Here is a 12,885-nt window from a genome sequence, read left to right as displayed (position 1 = left end):
GAATGAAATTTTTATTTTTTACTAGATTACACTTTTTTTTTAATAAAAAAAAAACAATGCACAATAAATTTGGTAATTAATTGAAACAAAATTGAGGGAAAAGGGGTAACTATCTTTTTATTGTCGTTTTTATTACGATCTGTCATTCAACAAAAGTTAATACTCATATAGTCAAATAAACATTGAAAATGGCATGAAGTACTTATAACTAATGAATGTACTTTGGTACATAGAAAATAGAACTCGTTAAATTATATATCTCTAAAGGACGAATGACAGAAAACGTGGAAAATTATGAAATCACTTATCGCTAGAAAAATACAAACTAGAAAACGAAATATTTCTAAACATGGAATGTGAAATGTTTTTTGAAATTACGCAAAAGTTTTGCGTTACTTTGCAAAATGTGAAACAAAGAAAGTAATAGAGTCGACTCATCAATTTAATAGTCTCGAGAAATATAACACAAACAATAAGGAACATTTCCTGAGAAAGTATCGTGTAGAAAAAATGAGAACTGAAACCTTTCCTTCACGTACCGACAACGAAAATAAATAGATCAATTAAGTCTAGTCACTACTCATTACGAAAACAAGCACTGGGACACTAGAAAAAAAAATCCATTCAATCGAGAACTGAATGAGTTTTTGCCTTTTGATTGTAAAAGATACCGAAAAAGTTTAATTACCATTTGGTCTCACCTCCAAGTTAATTCTTACCATATATAACGAACGTAGAAAAATATTATATGCTTCTCATCTGTCAATTTATCCCCGAATGAATCCCTTAGGAATCGTAAGAACATGATCAACTTTATGCTGATGCCTGTCCTTTTTAAAACACTTCTCACATAAATCGAATCCCCCATTAAGGCATACTTTGCAATGATATCGATATTCTTCCTGAATAACTTGATTGCAATTATCACAAATAACCGTGAGAAATTTTCCCTCGGGACGCATTCGAGGGCTTCGTCTGGTTGGTTTATCTGGTGGAAACAGCTTGGCATGTTTTTTTAATGGAGTCCTCAGTGGGGATCCAGAACGTTTTCGAGTCCTGGATCTTGTCGTTATCAATCCCATCTCAGTTGATCCCCCATTGACGAGGGAATCCTCACTAGTGCAAGACGGGGTTTCGGATGTCGAGGGCGAGGGCGTTTCGATGTGCACGTCAATTAGGAGCTGAGATATTTCACTCAGAGTGTTCCGATTATTCTCCACATCTTTGACGTTCTCAATAACTTCAAGGGAATTTTGAAGAACTGCTGGAGCTTCGACGGTCTCTTGGAGAAGAGTAAATCCGTTTTTCTCTGTAGGAGAGCCTTCGGACTTTTTTCGGTCCGATGAATCAATATTTTTTAGTTCAGTTGCCTTGAGTTGAGACTTGGCTGCTTCCTCCATACTCACCACAGGCTGAGGTCCGTCATTCAGATTGCTTTTATAATTTTTCTGTTCTTTCAAATCCTCGATGATAGCAATTGGTTCTTTTTTAATCTGTGTCGACGCTTCGCTCTCAGGGAAAAGAGTACTATTCATTGTAGAAGAATTTTCAGCCAGTGGAATATTGATCTTTTTATCTTCAATAGGCATTACTGATTCTGAGAGAGGGAGAACTCCAACTTCAGAGGTATCTACACTTTGAAGAACTGTAGCTTTGTGTTCCAATAAATCAAAACTTTTTTCTTCAATCATAGAAGTGGAAACTGAAGATTTATTATTATTTATATTCACCACGTCCTCCAAAGGCTTTTCATCATCGACGATTACTGGAGTTGTTTTATCTTGTTGTTCCAAAGAGGTGATCGAATCTATTGGAAATTCTTCTGTTGAAGGAGTCTCAAGCAGTTGATGTGGAGGCGCCAACGATTGGGATATTGCAAAAGTAATTAATTCATGTTTGGAAATGTTCATTAATGACTCTGGAAGATAAAGTGCAGCTTCAGGAGACAGATCACCGGTCTTGGGAGAAATATTTGGGGGCTGATGAATGATTGATTCAAGCTCAGGCAATGAAGGTTCGATCATTTGACTATTTTCCTGTTCATTCTCGACGAGTTTTGAAGTTGTATTATCCTGTATTTCCAAAGATTCCAAAGATTCCCGGGAGTGATTGCACGTGTCATTCTTCTCAGAACATTCTTCAGGTTCATAAATCTCTCTAGATTCGAGGTTTGAAAATTCCGGATTTTTATTGGAGAGCAGAGCCCTGTCTTCAGGGACGAAGAGCTGACCGTCCAGATGAGGAATACTTGCACTTTCAGCCAGGGCAATTTCCTCTGAGGCTGAATTAATTTCCAATGCCGAAGTACTCAATGAAAAATGAACTTCTGACGCTGAAGTTGAAGTCTTCTCACTTTCTAAACCCACCAGGGGCTGATTCTCCAGCTGTTTACACTCTTCAGCGATCGTAATTAATTCAGTATTTTGTTTTATTGGTTCTGGAATTTCATTTTGTGGATCGAAAGATTCTAATGATCCTTCAGCTTCAGGAATTTTGTCAATTGGAACTTCTGAAGGCAAAACCCTATCTGCGGGGGTGAAAAATTGATATTCAAGGTCAGCAATATTTGCACCTTCACCACTCAAATCAGAATCTTCCTCGAAGATTTCTGGGAGTCTATCTTTATGCATTTGCGAAGATATCGTAATATTCCCCACACTCTCGGGATCGCTACTCATTATTGAATATTCTTCAACTCCAGGAGCAACGCACTGCGTTGCAGATCCAGGAATATTCATTCTCTCAGAGACAACAGTTGTCTCATCCAGTGAATTAACATTAACATTTCCAAGAGTATCCTGGATAGAGCACACTGCAGAGGTTGGTACAAAAAATAAATGGTTATTGTTACTCACCAGTGAATGGCATATATTCTCCAGACTGTTTACGCCAGTCCCCTGTTTATCTGCCGCCAAGAATGATTTTTCTTCGTCACCTGCATTCTCTTGCAGTAATCTCGAAGTTTCAGGAATCGTCGGAGTTGTGGTGGGAGGAATTGAATCAACTGGAACAATTTCTGTCCCACCAACTGCACATGTTTCAGAATCAACAACTGAATTGCCCGAAGGAATAATCACTGCCTGAGGATCCGTAAAAATTGCAGGTCCTGATACCTGAGGTGAAAGAGGCACAATCTGCTCTTCCGAGGAGCCCGCACAACTTTCAGGAGCTCCTTCCCTATCTTCTCCAGCAAAAACCTCACTTTCAATATCTCTGGATGCGTCCTGACCTTCTTCGCAGTTTCTTTCCTCAGTTTGAGTCTTCCGCATGCTCTTGAACCCCTCGCAATCCTCTTGAAACCGCTGGCACCATATTTTCTCCTTCTGCAACCTCTCCTCCAACCGCATCAAGACCCCCATCTGCTCCTTGAAGCAATAATTCACATTTCTGTGCTGAATAAACTCACACTCTCGATTCATTTTCAAGGCCATGTACTTTCTCTCAATTTCCACAATTTTTCTTTCCCTCTCTCGAGTCTTTCTGAGAACTCTTAAATACTCTCCCCTAGTTTCATTCAACTGTGTGATGAGGTGATCATTTTTAGCCCTAGTCTCTTTCTCAGCGATGGTTTCCTCGAAGAGAAGAACGTATGGATTCTGATTACCAATTTCATCGTGTGGTTCCAAAGATTCTCCAGACATCTCATTCAACTCCATCATAACGACAGCCAGCTCTCGCTCCAGAAGTTGCTTGTGAGATCGGAGCTTCTGAGAAACTGTCCTCAACGCATCGATATCTTCCGAATGCAAATCGGCCTCTGATTTTCTCTTGTAAAAATTCTCAATTCTTTCAATTATGTTGGAATACCTTTTGATGATTTTCTGACGGATTTCGACGTCCCCCCGTAGATTCAATAATTCCAGGACACTGATTTCATCTTGAAAAGCGTCAGAGAGGAGCGTTAGCCTCTCAGGGGTGAGATCTTCCCAGTCGACAATTTCCTGGGGTCTCTCAGCTAATTTACCAAAACCTGTGGAGGGTTTAGGTGGATGAGGGTTTCGAATTTTTGTAAGAATTTCCGTGGAGTGTGACGTCGAGTGAAGGACTCCATGGGTCTCCAAGTAAACTTCCGGATTGGGATCCACGGTGACGATGAGGGAGAAAGGGGATTCCCCGGTTAGGGCGTCCTTGAAGAGGTCCGTGAGGCGGGAGGGATGGAAGCACTCGATTGGCTCTGGGTGTGGCGTGGGGAGGTGAAGGTTTTTCGTGCATTCCAGGCAATTTAGGAGTGCCAGCAGGCTCGGGTCCAACTCCGGGGATTCCTGCGCTGCCAGAACGCCGAAGGAGAATTTACTCATCTGCACCGATCCTGCATCATCCAATGTGCAATACTTCAACAGTGCCACTGTAAAAATGCTGTGGGATTTGGTAGTTTCTGTCTTATTAATTTCATGCCATCTGGAGAAATTATCCCTCCCACTGTGGAGAACTTCCTTAGCCTCCAGGGCTGTCCCCACAAACACGTGTTTCAGACCCTTGATAAACCCCTTCCCCTCACTGTCAAATTCCATTTTCAGAGAGTGGGCCTCCAGGTAGTCAGAAGACAGAAGATCGAAATAATTCTCGTCCCGAATTTCCACGAAAGACACCCAGACTTCGTATTGTGCGTGGGTGGTGTTTTCACATGCCTCGAGAGCATCAACTCCTTCTGTACAAGAAATTAGAGAGGAAGAACAAGGACGTTCTCGACTGTTAAGCTCCACGTCCCTCTCTGTTGATGTCAAACATTTGAGGCTGTTGTCCACTGGCTTGTAGCTAGGGATAGGTTTGACCGTCTTCAGGGAAACAATGTAGTCTAGAGTCTTTTGAATTAATCCTGGATCGGTGGGAGTTCCATTCACTGTGTAGGACTTTCCTGATGCTTTTGCGCCTAGGGAATGGTTCAATTACTTTAATAAAGTTAATATTTTATTTCATTCTATTTAATTTAATTAATATATTATTCCCCCTCGTTAAGGGGATCACGAAACGAAAAATAATTTCAATGAAATAACGGAGAAGATCACAAGAAAGTAAGTGAATAAAATATAAGATAATTAATATTAACTAGTCTTTCCTCACCATAAGCCATGACAGTGCAGCTTGTCCCACCGATGAATTTTTCCACCTGGGGTGCCACCACCCGTTCAAACATCTCCGTCTGATTGATTTCTTCCCCCAAAGCTTCAGAGAAGACGAACTTCTTCGCCACGACATCAATCATTTTGCTCATGTCCTGCTGGACATCGCTCAAATTGATAAACAGCTCAGGACCAATGATTCGGTATCGCTCTTGCTGCTCTCCGCTGAAATGAACTGCCTTCTGAAGAGGTTTCAACCGAACGTAAATCTTCATATTCTTTGCAGAAGGTGAACAAGACCCTGAGAATGTGCTGGACCGCTTGGCAGGTGGCAACTTCTCTTCTAATGATTTTTCCGGAGTCGACTGCTCTATTTTTTTGTTTTCACACTCTGGAGAAGTTTCTGGAGACTTTCTCTTCAATTTGCTGTACGTGCGCAGGACATTGGCAACTCCTGGATTAAACTCTGGTTCGTCATTAATTTCCACATCTGCGGACTCGGAGGAAGTCTCTTTTTTGGAGAGGTTGCCACCCAAGGGGATAGTACACTCCAATTGAGATTCCTAAATAATTTTTGTTTGTTTTATTTTTCTTGGTATACTACTATATGAGGATCATGAAAATGTCAACAATTTAATTCGCTAGCTTTCAAAGACGATAAAAACTGGAAAACAACAATTTTTTTTGCAATTCAACTCCAGGCGTCTGATCTCATAGCTTAACATTGCACTTCCGAGTTTTTATTCCCTAAACCCACAAAAAACGATAGCTCATAGGCTCATTCTTCCTTCTGGAGTAAAAAAAAAAACATTTCATCGAAATATTCTCAAACGTCGGAGAAGAATATCCCACGAAAGAGAGCATTTCACCGCGATTTTTCCATCACTAACTAATCACCGATAGCCTCCTCGACAATCGCTTCAAGAACTCCGAGTTTTTTCTATCTCCAAAAAACCAATAAATCCGTAATTTTCAGACTGAATAAGCCACGATTTTCAAATAATAATCTGATGAAAGAAAAATCCTAAAATACGTCGATATAATATCCATTCCTTCTGAAAAGCAGCTGTTTACCTCAGAAGTTCCATGATCAATACTCTTCATGATGGATTCGTCTCCTCTCCATTAAAAAATCACAACTTGACCACAACAACGCACGTTTTGTTCTAATAGCTGTTGCTTTGTTCCACAGGTCTGAGAGTAGTTTTTTTTTATATACGCGCGCGCACGGATGTAAACTGAAGCCGGCTAGCAATTTTTTTTAAATAGTTCCAGGTGGACGTGGTGGCATCTAGTGATACCACTGGGAATCCCAGTGTAAGAGTTTGAAGTTGGCGGACTGGAATGACGGGAACCAATACGAATGGAAGAAGAAATTCTTGTCGCACAAATAGAACACGTCGCCGAAATTAAAACGCGTCCGTATACTTAAGAGCGTGGTTGTCGTCGATTGGTTAAAATTAATCAACCAATGGGCTTTCTCCATCTGTCTAGCCCTCAATACACAACTCCCGTCAAGACTTCTCTGATTCTGGCATTATCGGTTGGCTCGTCCTCAGATCAACACTCATTACAATTTATATTTGTCATCACCGGTTTGCTGAGATAGTTTATTAGAATTAATTGAGATATAAGTGCACATCAAAATGCGAGCGTTCATCGCGATTTTTGTACTTGTAGCTGTTGTCTACGCAGATATCTACTTCGAGGAGAAATTCTTGGATGGTGAGTGAAAAATTGGAGATAAATTGATATCATGTCGTATAGATTTTTCCGACACTTTCCCTCGACACACCCTTTGGGCTTGTATTTCATTTTGGGGTTTTGGGGCCTGTCAGGGGCTTATGGGTGTTATTTAATGGAAGTCATGGTAACCGTCAGTACATTATTTTGATTTCAGTATTTTAGAGGTAATAATTTTCACCTTTTGCATGGAAATCGGGGATGGGTCATTGAAATTCCGATTTTTTAAGGGTAGAAATAGGGTGAGGGGTGTTCAGGTCTTCCCTTGGGTATTGTTTCCAATGAGAGGGCGACTATTGCGCCCCAGACATTTGCACTCACCGGAAATTCGAGAATATAGTCATTTTTATTTCTGGCACCACCGGATGAGGATACGTTTTTGTCTCCTCCAGGCACGTGGGAAATATATTACGCGTTATTCGACTATTTACGCGATTTGATTTATCTGTTGTTCTTGATTTTTGGGTTATTAATTTTGCTTTCATTTACAGATTCGTGGGAGAAAAACTGGGTTTACTCCGAACATCCTGGAAAGGAGTTTGGAAAATTCGTACTTAGCCATGGAAAATTCTGGAACGATCCAGAAAATGACAAAGGTAATTTTTCCAATTACATGAATGAATCAGTCACCTTGAAAATCGATTTCAAAATCGATCTCAAATCGATAATCTTCGACATAGAATGATTTTTTTATTGCCGTTGGAATTGCCGATTCAGCCACCATGACATTTTTTTTTAGTTTTTATTATAAAAAAGTGGTTTCCGCCATGACGAATCCGAGCCTAGAGTCACATGCCTTTCTCCCATGGATGGCAGGTGCTACAGGACCTCGGAGATTAAATAAGTCTGGCTTATGCCCTGAGCGTGTAATTATACATGTTCTCAGGTACCTAGTGCAGACACATTTTTTTACCTATTCCAATAATTTTGGAAACAATAAAATCATTAATTAATTCCGGCGATAATAATGTATGAAAAAAGTTCAGTGAACATTTTAAAAATAATTCTTACTTTTCAGGAATCCAAACGTCGCAGGATGCGAGGTTCTATGCTCTCAGCAAGAAATTCAAGCCTTTCTCAAACAAAGATAAACCACTGGTGGTTCAATTCACGGTGAAGCACGAACAGAATATTGACTGCGGTGGTGGTTACGTGAAGGTATTCGATTGTTCACTCGATCAGAAAGACATGCACGGAGAGACCCCCTACCTCCTCATGTTCGGTAATTATATTTCTGTCCACAATTAAACCGAAATTAATAATTTCTCATGCATTTCTTCATTTATTTCGTTATTTCTTCATCTTTAGGACCTGACATTTGCGGTCCTGGTACCAAGAGAGTGCACGTCATCTTCAACTACAAGGGAAAGAATCTCCTCATTAACAAGGACATTCGTTGCAAGGACGATCAATACACTCATCTCTACACTCTCATCGTCAATCCTGATAATACATATCAGGTACTTTAAATTGATAATCGGTATTTAATCGAGCCTAGAGTCACATGCTCTTTCATTAACCTAAAATTGCAAGTGCTAGAGGTCCTCGAAGAGTAAAGAATGTCTCGCTTGCATTTTTTGTAACTGCAATATTAGTTTGACGTTACGAGCTAAAACGCGAAGGCCAATAAATGAACATAGAATTTTTCTCAATAATTCTTCACTGAGTAATCACATGATTTTTTTGGTGAATGAGAATTACAAATAATGGAAAATTGATCTGCAGGTTCTGATTGATAATGAAGTAGCTGAGTCAGGCAGTTTGGAGGCCGATTGGGACTTCCTTCCCCCCAAGAAAATCAAGGATCCTTCCCAGACGAAACCAGAGGACTGGGACGATCGTTCAACGATCCCTGACCCAGAGGACAAGAAACCAGAGGACTGGGACAAGCCAGAGCTCATTTCCGACCCAGAGGCCAACAAACCAGAGGACTGGGACGAGGAGATGGACGGTGAATGGGAGGCACCAATGGTTGACAATCCAGATTTCAAGGGCGAATGGAAACCCAAGCAGATTGACAATCCCAACTACAAGGGGCCCTGGATCCATCCTGAAATCGATAACCCTGAGTACACACCTGATTCTGAGCTTTACAAGAAGGACGAAGTCTGTGCCATTGGTTTTGATTTGTGGCAGGTCAAGTCAGGAACTATCTTCGACAATGTTCTCATCACAGATGATCCTGAAGCTGCCAAGAAGTTTGGAGACGACGTGTGGAAACCCACTCTTGTGAGTAAAATTCATCCTTGTCTTCAATTAATTACTTCTTTCGAATGATGAAACATGAATTCTGATAATTATGAGCGATAATCAGCTGGAATTCCTCGTTGCTGAGAAGACTATCAGTTGAAAAAAATTCCAGAGCAGCTGGAGTCAAGGTTTTAATGTTTTATCATTTTTATTCTGCAGGAGGGAGAGAAGAAGATGAAGGAAGCTCAAGACGAAGAGGAGAGGAAGAAGGCTGATAAGGAAGCGAGTGAAAATTTAACCGAAGACAGCAATGATGTTGACGAAGACGATGAGGCTGAAGAGGAAGACAGCACCGCTGGAGATGTCGAGGTGAGAATTATTTCTTCAGTTATTTAATTCCTCAGTTATTTATTTTTTATTTTTCATCATGATGACAAAAACCACTTCTGAAACGCATGAGCGATAAATTTAGTGGAATTCCTCGTTACTGAATCTCAAAAATTCCTTAACTCTTGGATTATCCCATTGAATTCTGAAATTTAATATTTTGTTTTTTCTCATTGCAGGAACATGACGAGTTGTAAATAAATGTCAAGAGTGACAACAAAAATTCAGACTGTATTCCAGGGGCTGGCAGGCTTGAATATACGCACCAACTGGCACGGGGGGGAATAAAACCATCGAAAAGAAGAGTTTAATCCACAGTATCGACGTTTTTATCTGAAACTTTCTTCGGTCCTGTTACACCCAGTAGATCGTGACAGATTTCTTTTTAAATTAACGGATCATTCCTCGATATCCGGTGGGATGGTAGGGAGTGCTACAGTGAAAAAATACTGAACTCGTGGAAAAATACGACGATAACGTACTTGCTGCTTGAAAAATTATATATTGATGGTACTGGAGAATCCGTGCTCAGCTTCACCTTCGCCACAGCTCCACAAAGACTATAAGTTGTTCCGTTTTTGTTTGTCAAGTGTTTTTTATGAAAGAAAAATCATAACAGTGAGTTTGAAAAGAAAATTCAATATTAATTATTGTCAGCAAGGTTTACCAATTCATGGATGTTTATTAATCTTATGATTTGCAGTCGAACGTTCTTTCCTCATCTACGTAGAAATTTATATGACGGTAAGTGATTGGGTGTGTGTTTGAATATGACTGAGTGATAATTATTGAATAATTTTATCAGAATAAATTAAAGATGATAAACATTGAAAACACAAACGCCAATAACAATGTAATAAATTAATAAGAATTTTCTAGACGTGCTCGATTTGTTTTTCTTTCGAATCCTTACAGAGAGGGAATGGGAACAGGGGAATTAATCGTTTTAAAATTTTACATTTTTTTCTCTTAAATTTAATTCAGTGTAACCATGCGCACCGAGTTGTTGGGTCAACCATTGAAGTCCCTGGGTCGATGTGTTTGCATCAGTCAATGGAGATGAGCCCTCGATGTGCCAGGCCCTGCCACAGCACAATTTTTGAAGTGATAAAATGTCTGTCAGCTCTTCAATGCTTGCAGATCCCTCTACGTCCTGGAAAAAATATTTTCACTAATCCAAATGAATTTATTGTCGATCGAAATCCAGGAAATGATCATCACCTGCTTATTAGCGTAAATTAGAACGACTGCGTCCCTCAAGTGCCGTTCACTCACTATTTTCGCGAGTTCATTCTGCGCCTCCTCGAATCTCGATCTGTCGCTTGCATCCACCACGAATATCACTGCCTGTGCATTATGATAATAATGTTTCCAGAGTGGACGAAACTTGTGCTGTCCACCCACATCCCAGAGAGTTATCACCAAATTCTCGTATTCTAGACTTTCCACGTTGAATCCAATTGTGGAAATCGGTGGATTAGTGAGAGTAATTCCTTTCATGGCTGACAAAATACTCGTTTTGCCAGCGCCATCGAGACCCAGAATCACCACTCTCATATAAATTTTCTTTTGTATATGAACACGATTGTCCCGACTAAAAATAATGGGAATGGAAGCTTCAGGAGTCAAAAAATCAGGCCCCAGCTGTGCATATTTTTGCTGCTGCTGCTCCAGAGATCCCAGCACTTCCTGCACCTTCTCAGCTCCACTCAGTAATTTCCAGTCCTCATTATCCAATATATTCTCACACTGAATGCAAACATCAGCCACTTGGGATCTGGTGGACGTCAAATCCTGCAATTGCTGTCTCAAAGCTGCTTGTCTCCCCTTCATCTCGTCGTCGACACATGTCAGTGCATTTTTTTCCTGCTCTGCCAGCTGAAGTCGTAACTCATCAAAATGATGTTCCACTCTGTACCTAGCATCTTCAATAGCCCAACCCTCCAGCTCCTGAATCACCACCTCAATGCGATGTGAAGTGTCCTTCATGCTTTCCATAAATTGTGTCATCTTTTGAAGTGCCAGAACTATCGATTTCCTCAGGCTTTCAGCTTCAATCTCAACTAGTGCTAATTTGTGAGCACTATGACGTCCGTAATCCTTGCAGAGGTAACACATGAGAGCATTTTCACAGCCCTCCTGGATGCAAGTGAATTCAGCAATGTGATTCGTGTGAATTGGACATTTTGGCTTCTCCTTTGGCTTCTCGGATAATGGAATTCTCCTGTGCTTTCCCAGGGTCTTCGACGAGTGCGTTAGAGTGTCACAGGCTTCACAGAGATGTGTGGAGCACACGGTGCAATAAATAACAGCAAAATGGGAATCATCCTCGTCACAGGGTTGCGTTGACTGGAGTCTCTCCCTCTCGAGGGTCGACGAATTTTCATTTCTCGATTGCTCCAGGCGCTCCAGGAGCTCGATTAGGGCAAAATTTTTCTTCAAACTGTGAACGCCTTCGCGACTCGTCACTTCTGTGGGCTGACGATCGAATGGACAGAAGAGGAATTGCACTTCTGATATGCAGGGCTGGAGACGAAGTAAACAAGAATGACAAACCGTGTGTCCACATTGCAGAAGTCGTGGCACTTTGTCACCTTCGATGCAGAACACCTCCTCGCATATTCCACATTCTAAAACCTACGGAAAATAATTGTCGTTGACAGTTCCTTTTTTGGAAACGATAATTAATCGATCAAAAATTCATTAATTAATTCAACTTACATTGGTTTTAAGAGACCTCACAGATCTTCTCAGGTATTTACTGAATTGTCTATTGCTCTCCGTCATCTCTCAGGTAATAATCTCACTTTATTTCTCACTGCGAAAACATTGCGTAAATCTCGCAAAAAAAAAATGACATGTCACAGAATTCAATGAATATTTACAAATGATCCTGAGTTATCCATCTCTCCGAAATAAAGTGAAGTAAAAATGTCATTCGAACCACTGGAACTTCATAATTCAAAATTCTTCGACTCTCTTCCACTAAAAAACTGCAATAATCTCGGATTCCATACGAAAATCCCAAATTGTCGTAAATATTGCGAAATATAGAGAGATCTCGACAATTTTCCATTCGCCATCACAGAATTAACAGGTGGGGCAAAATGGGACTATTAGGATAATTATTTTCTCCCTAATATATTTATAAGAGGAAAAATCAATCAATTGAGGATATCGGATTTTTTGGAGAATATAAAAATGGGGATTGTAAAAAGAGGAAATTGGGTTTTTTTTTTTGATAATTAAATAAAACTCTGTATTACCGTGTGAGTTGGGGAATGTGAAATCCTCTTTGCTCACGGCGTTCTCGAATTATCGACACTTTCAGGCTCACGAGCTGTTTGACTGACAGGTACGGCCGCTGACTTAGTACTGCACCCCAAAAGAGGGTGCAACATGCAATGCTGGGGTGTCCATCAAGTCGACGGGGTGAATTTTATTTTCTGCTGTACGAATGCTTTTTGTTTTTCATTTGTTTAACTGAAATTTAGCCGACTGTAGC

At 40.4% G+C, this 12,885-nt stretch overlaps 3 protein-coding genes across 3 annotated transcripts; 1 reads left to right on the top strand and 2 right to left on the bottom strand.

Moving 5' to 3' along the window:
• Positions 1–197: 197 nt before the first annotated feature.
• LOC105271809 (uncharacterized) lies at positions 198–6,247 on the bottom strand. The gene is made up of 3 exons (XM_011313569.1): positions 6,135–6,247; positions 5,062–5,623; positions 198–4,870 (listed from the first exon to the last, which is right to left on the bottom strand). The coding sequence occupies exons 1-3, from the start codon at positions 6,162–6,164 to the stop codon at positions 768–770; spliced, it is 4,695 nt and encodes a 1,564-aa protein (XP_011311871.1). The 5' UTR covers positions 6,165–6,247; the 3' UTR covers positions 198–767.
• Positions 6,248–6,561: 314 nt separating this feature from the next.
• On the top strand, positions 6,562–10,260 carry Calr (calreticulin). Its single transcript, XM_011313567.1, has 7 exons — positions 6,562–6,785; positions 7,295–7,399; positions 7,822–8,025; positions 8,112–8,263; positions 8,529–9,032; positions 9,213–9,362; positions 9,560–10,260. The coding sequence occupies exons 1-7, from the start codon at positions 6,707–6,709 to the stop codon at positions 9,575–9,577; spliced, it is 1,212 nt and encodes a 403-aa protein (XP_011311869.1). The 5' UTR covers positions 6,562–6,706; the 3' UTR covers positions 9,578–10,260.
• LOC105271808 (E3 ubiquitin-protein ligase TRIM23-like) lies at positions 10,071–12,569 on the bottom strand. Its single transcript, XM_011313568.1, has 3 exons — positions 12,102–12,569; positions 10,602–12,017; positions 10,071–10,533 (listed from the first exon to the last, which is right to left on the bottom strand). Exons 1-3 carry the CDS (start codon positions 12,165–12,167, stop codon positions 10,327–10,329), a joined length of 1,689 nt encoding a protein of 562 aa, XP_011311870.1. The 5' UTR covers positions 12,168–12,569; the 3' UTR covers positions 10,071–10,326.
• Between the last annotated feature and the right edge of the window lie 316 nt (positions 12,570–12,885).

Source organism: Fopius arisanus, unplaced genomic scaffold (genome assembly GCF_000806365.1).
Source record: "Fopius arisanus strain USDA-PBARC FA_bdor unplaced genomic scaffold, ASM80636v1 scaffold00124, whole genome shotgun sequence".
Classification (NCBI taxonomy): domain Eukaryota; kingdom Metazoa; phylum Arthropoda; class Insecta; order Hymenoptera; family Braconidae; genus Fopius; species Fopius arisanus.
Note: the sequence above shows the minus strand (reverse complement) of the source record. Positions and strands in the feature narration are given on the sequence as shown.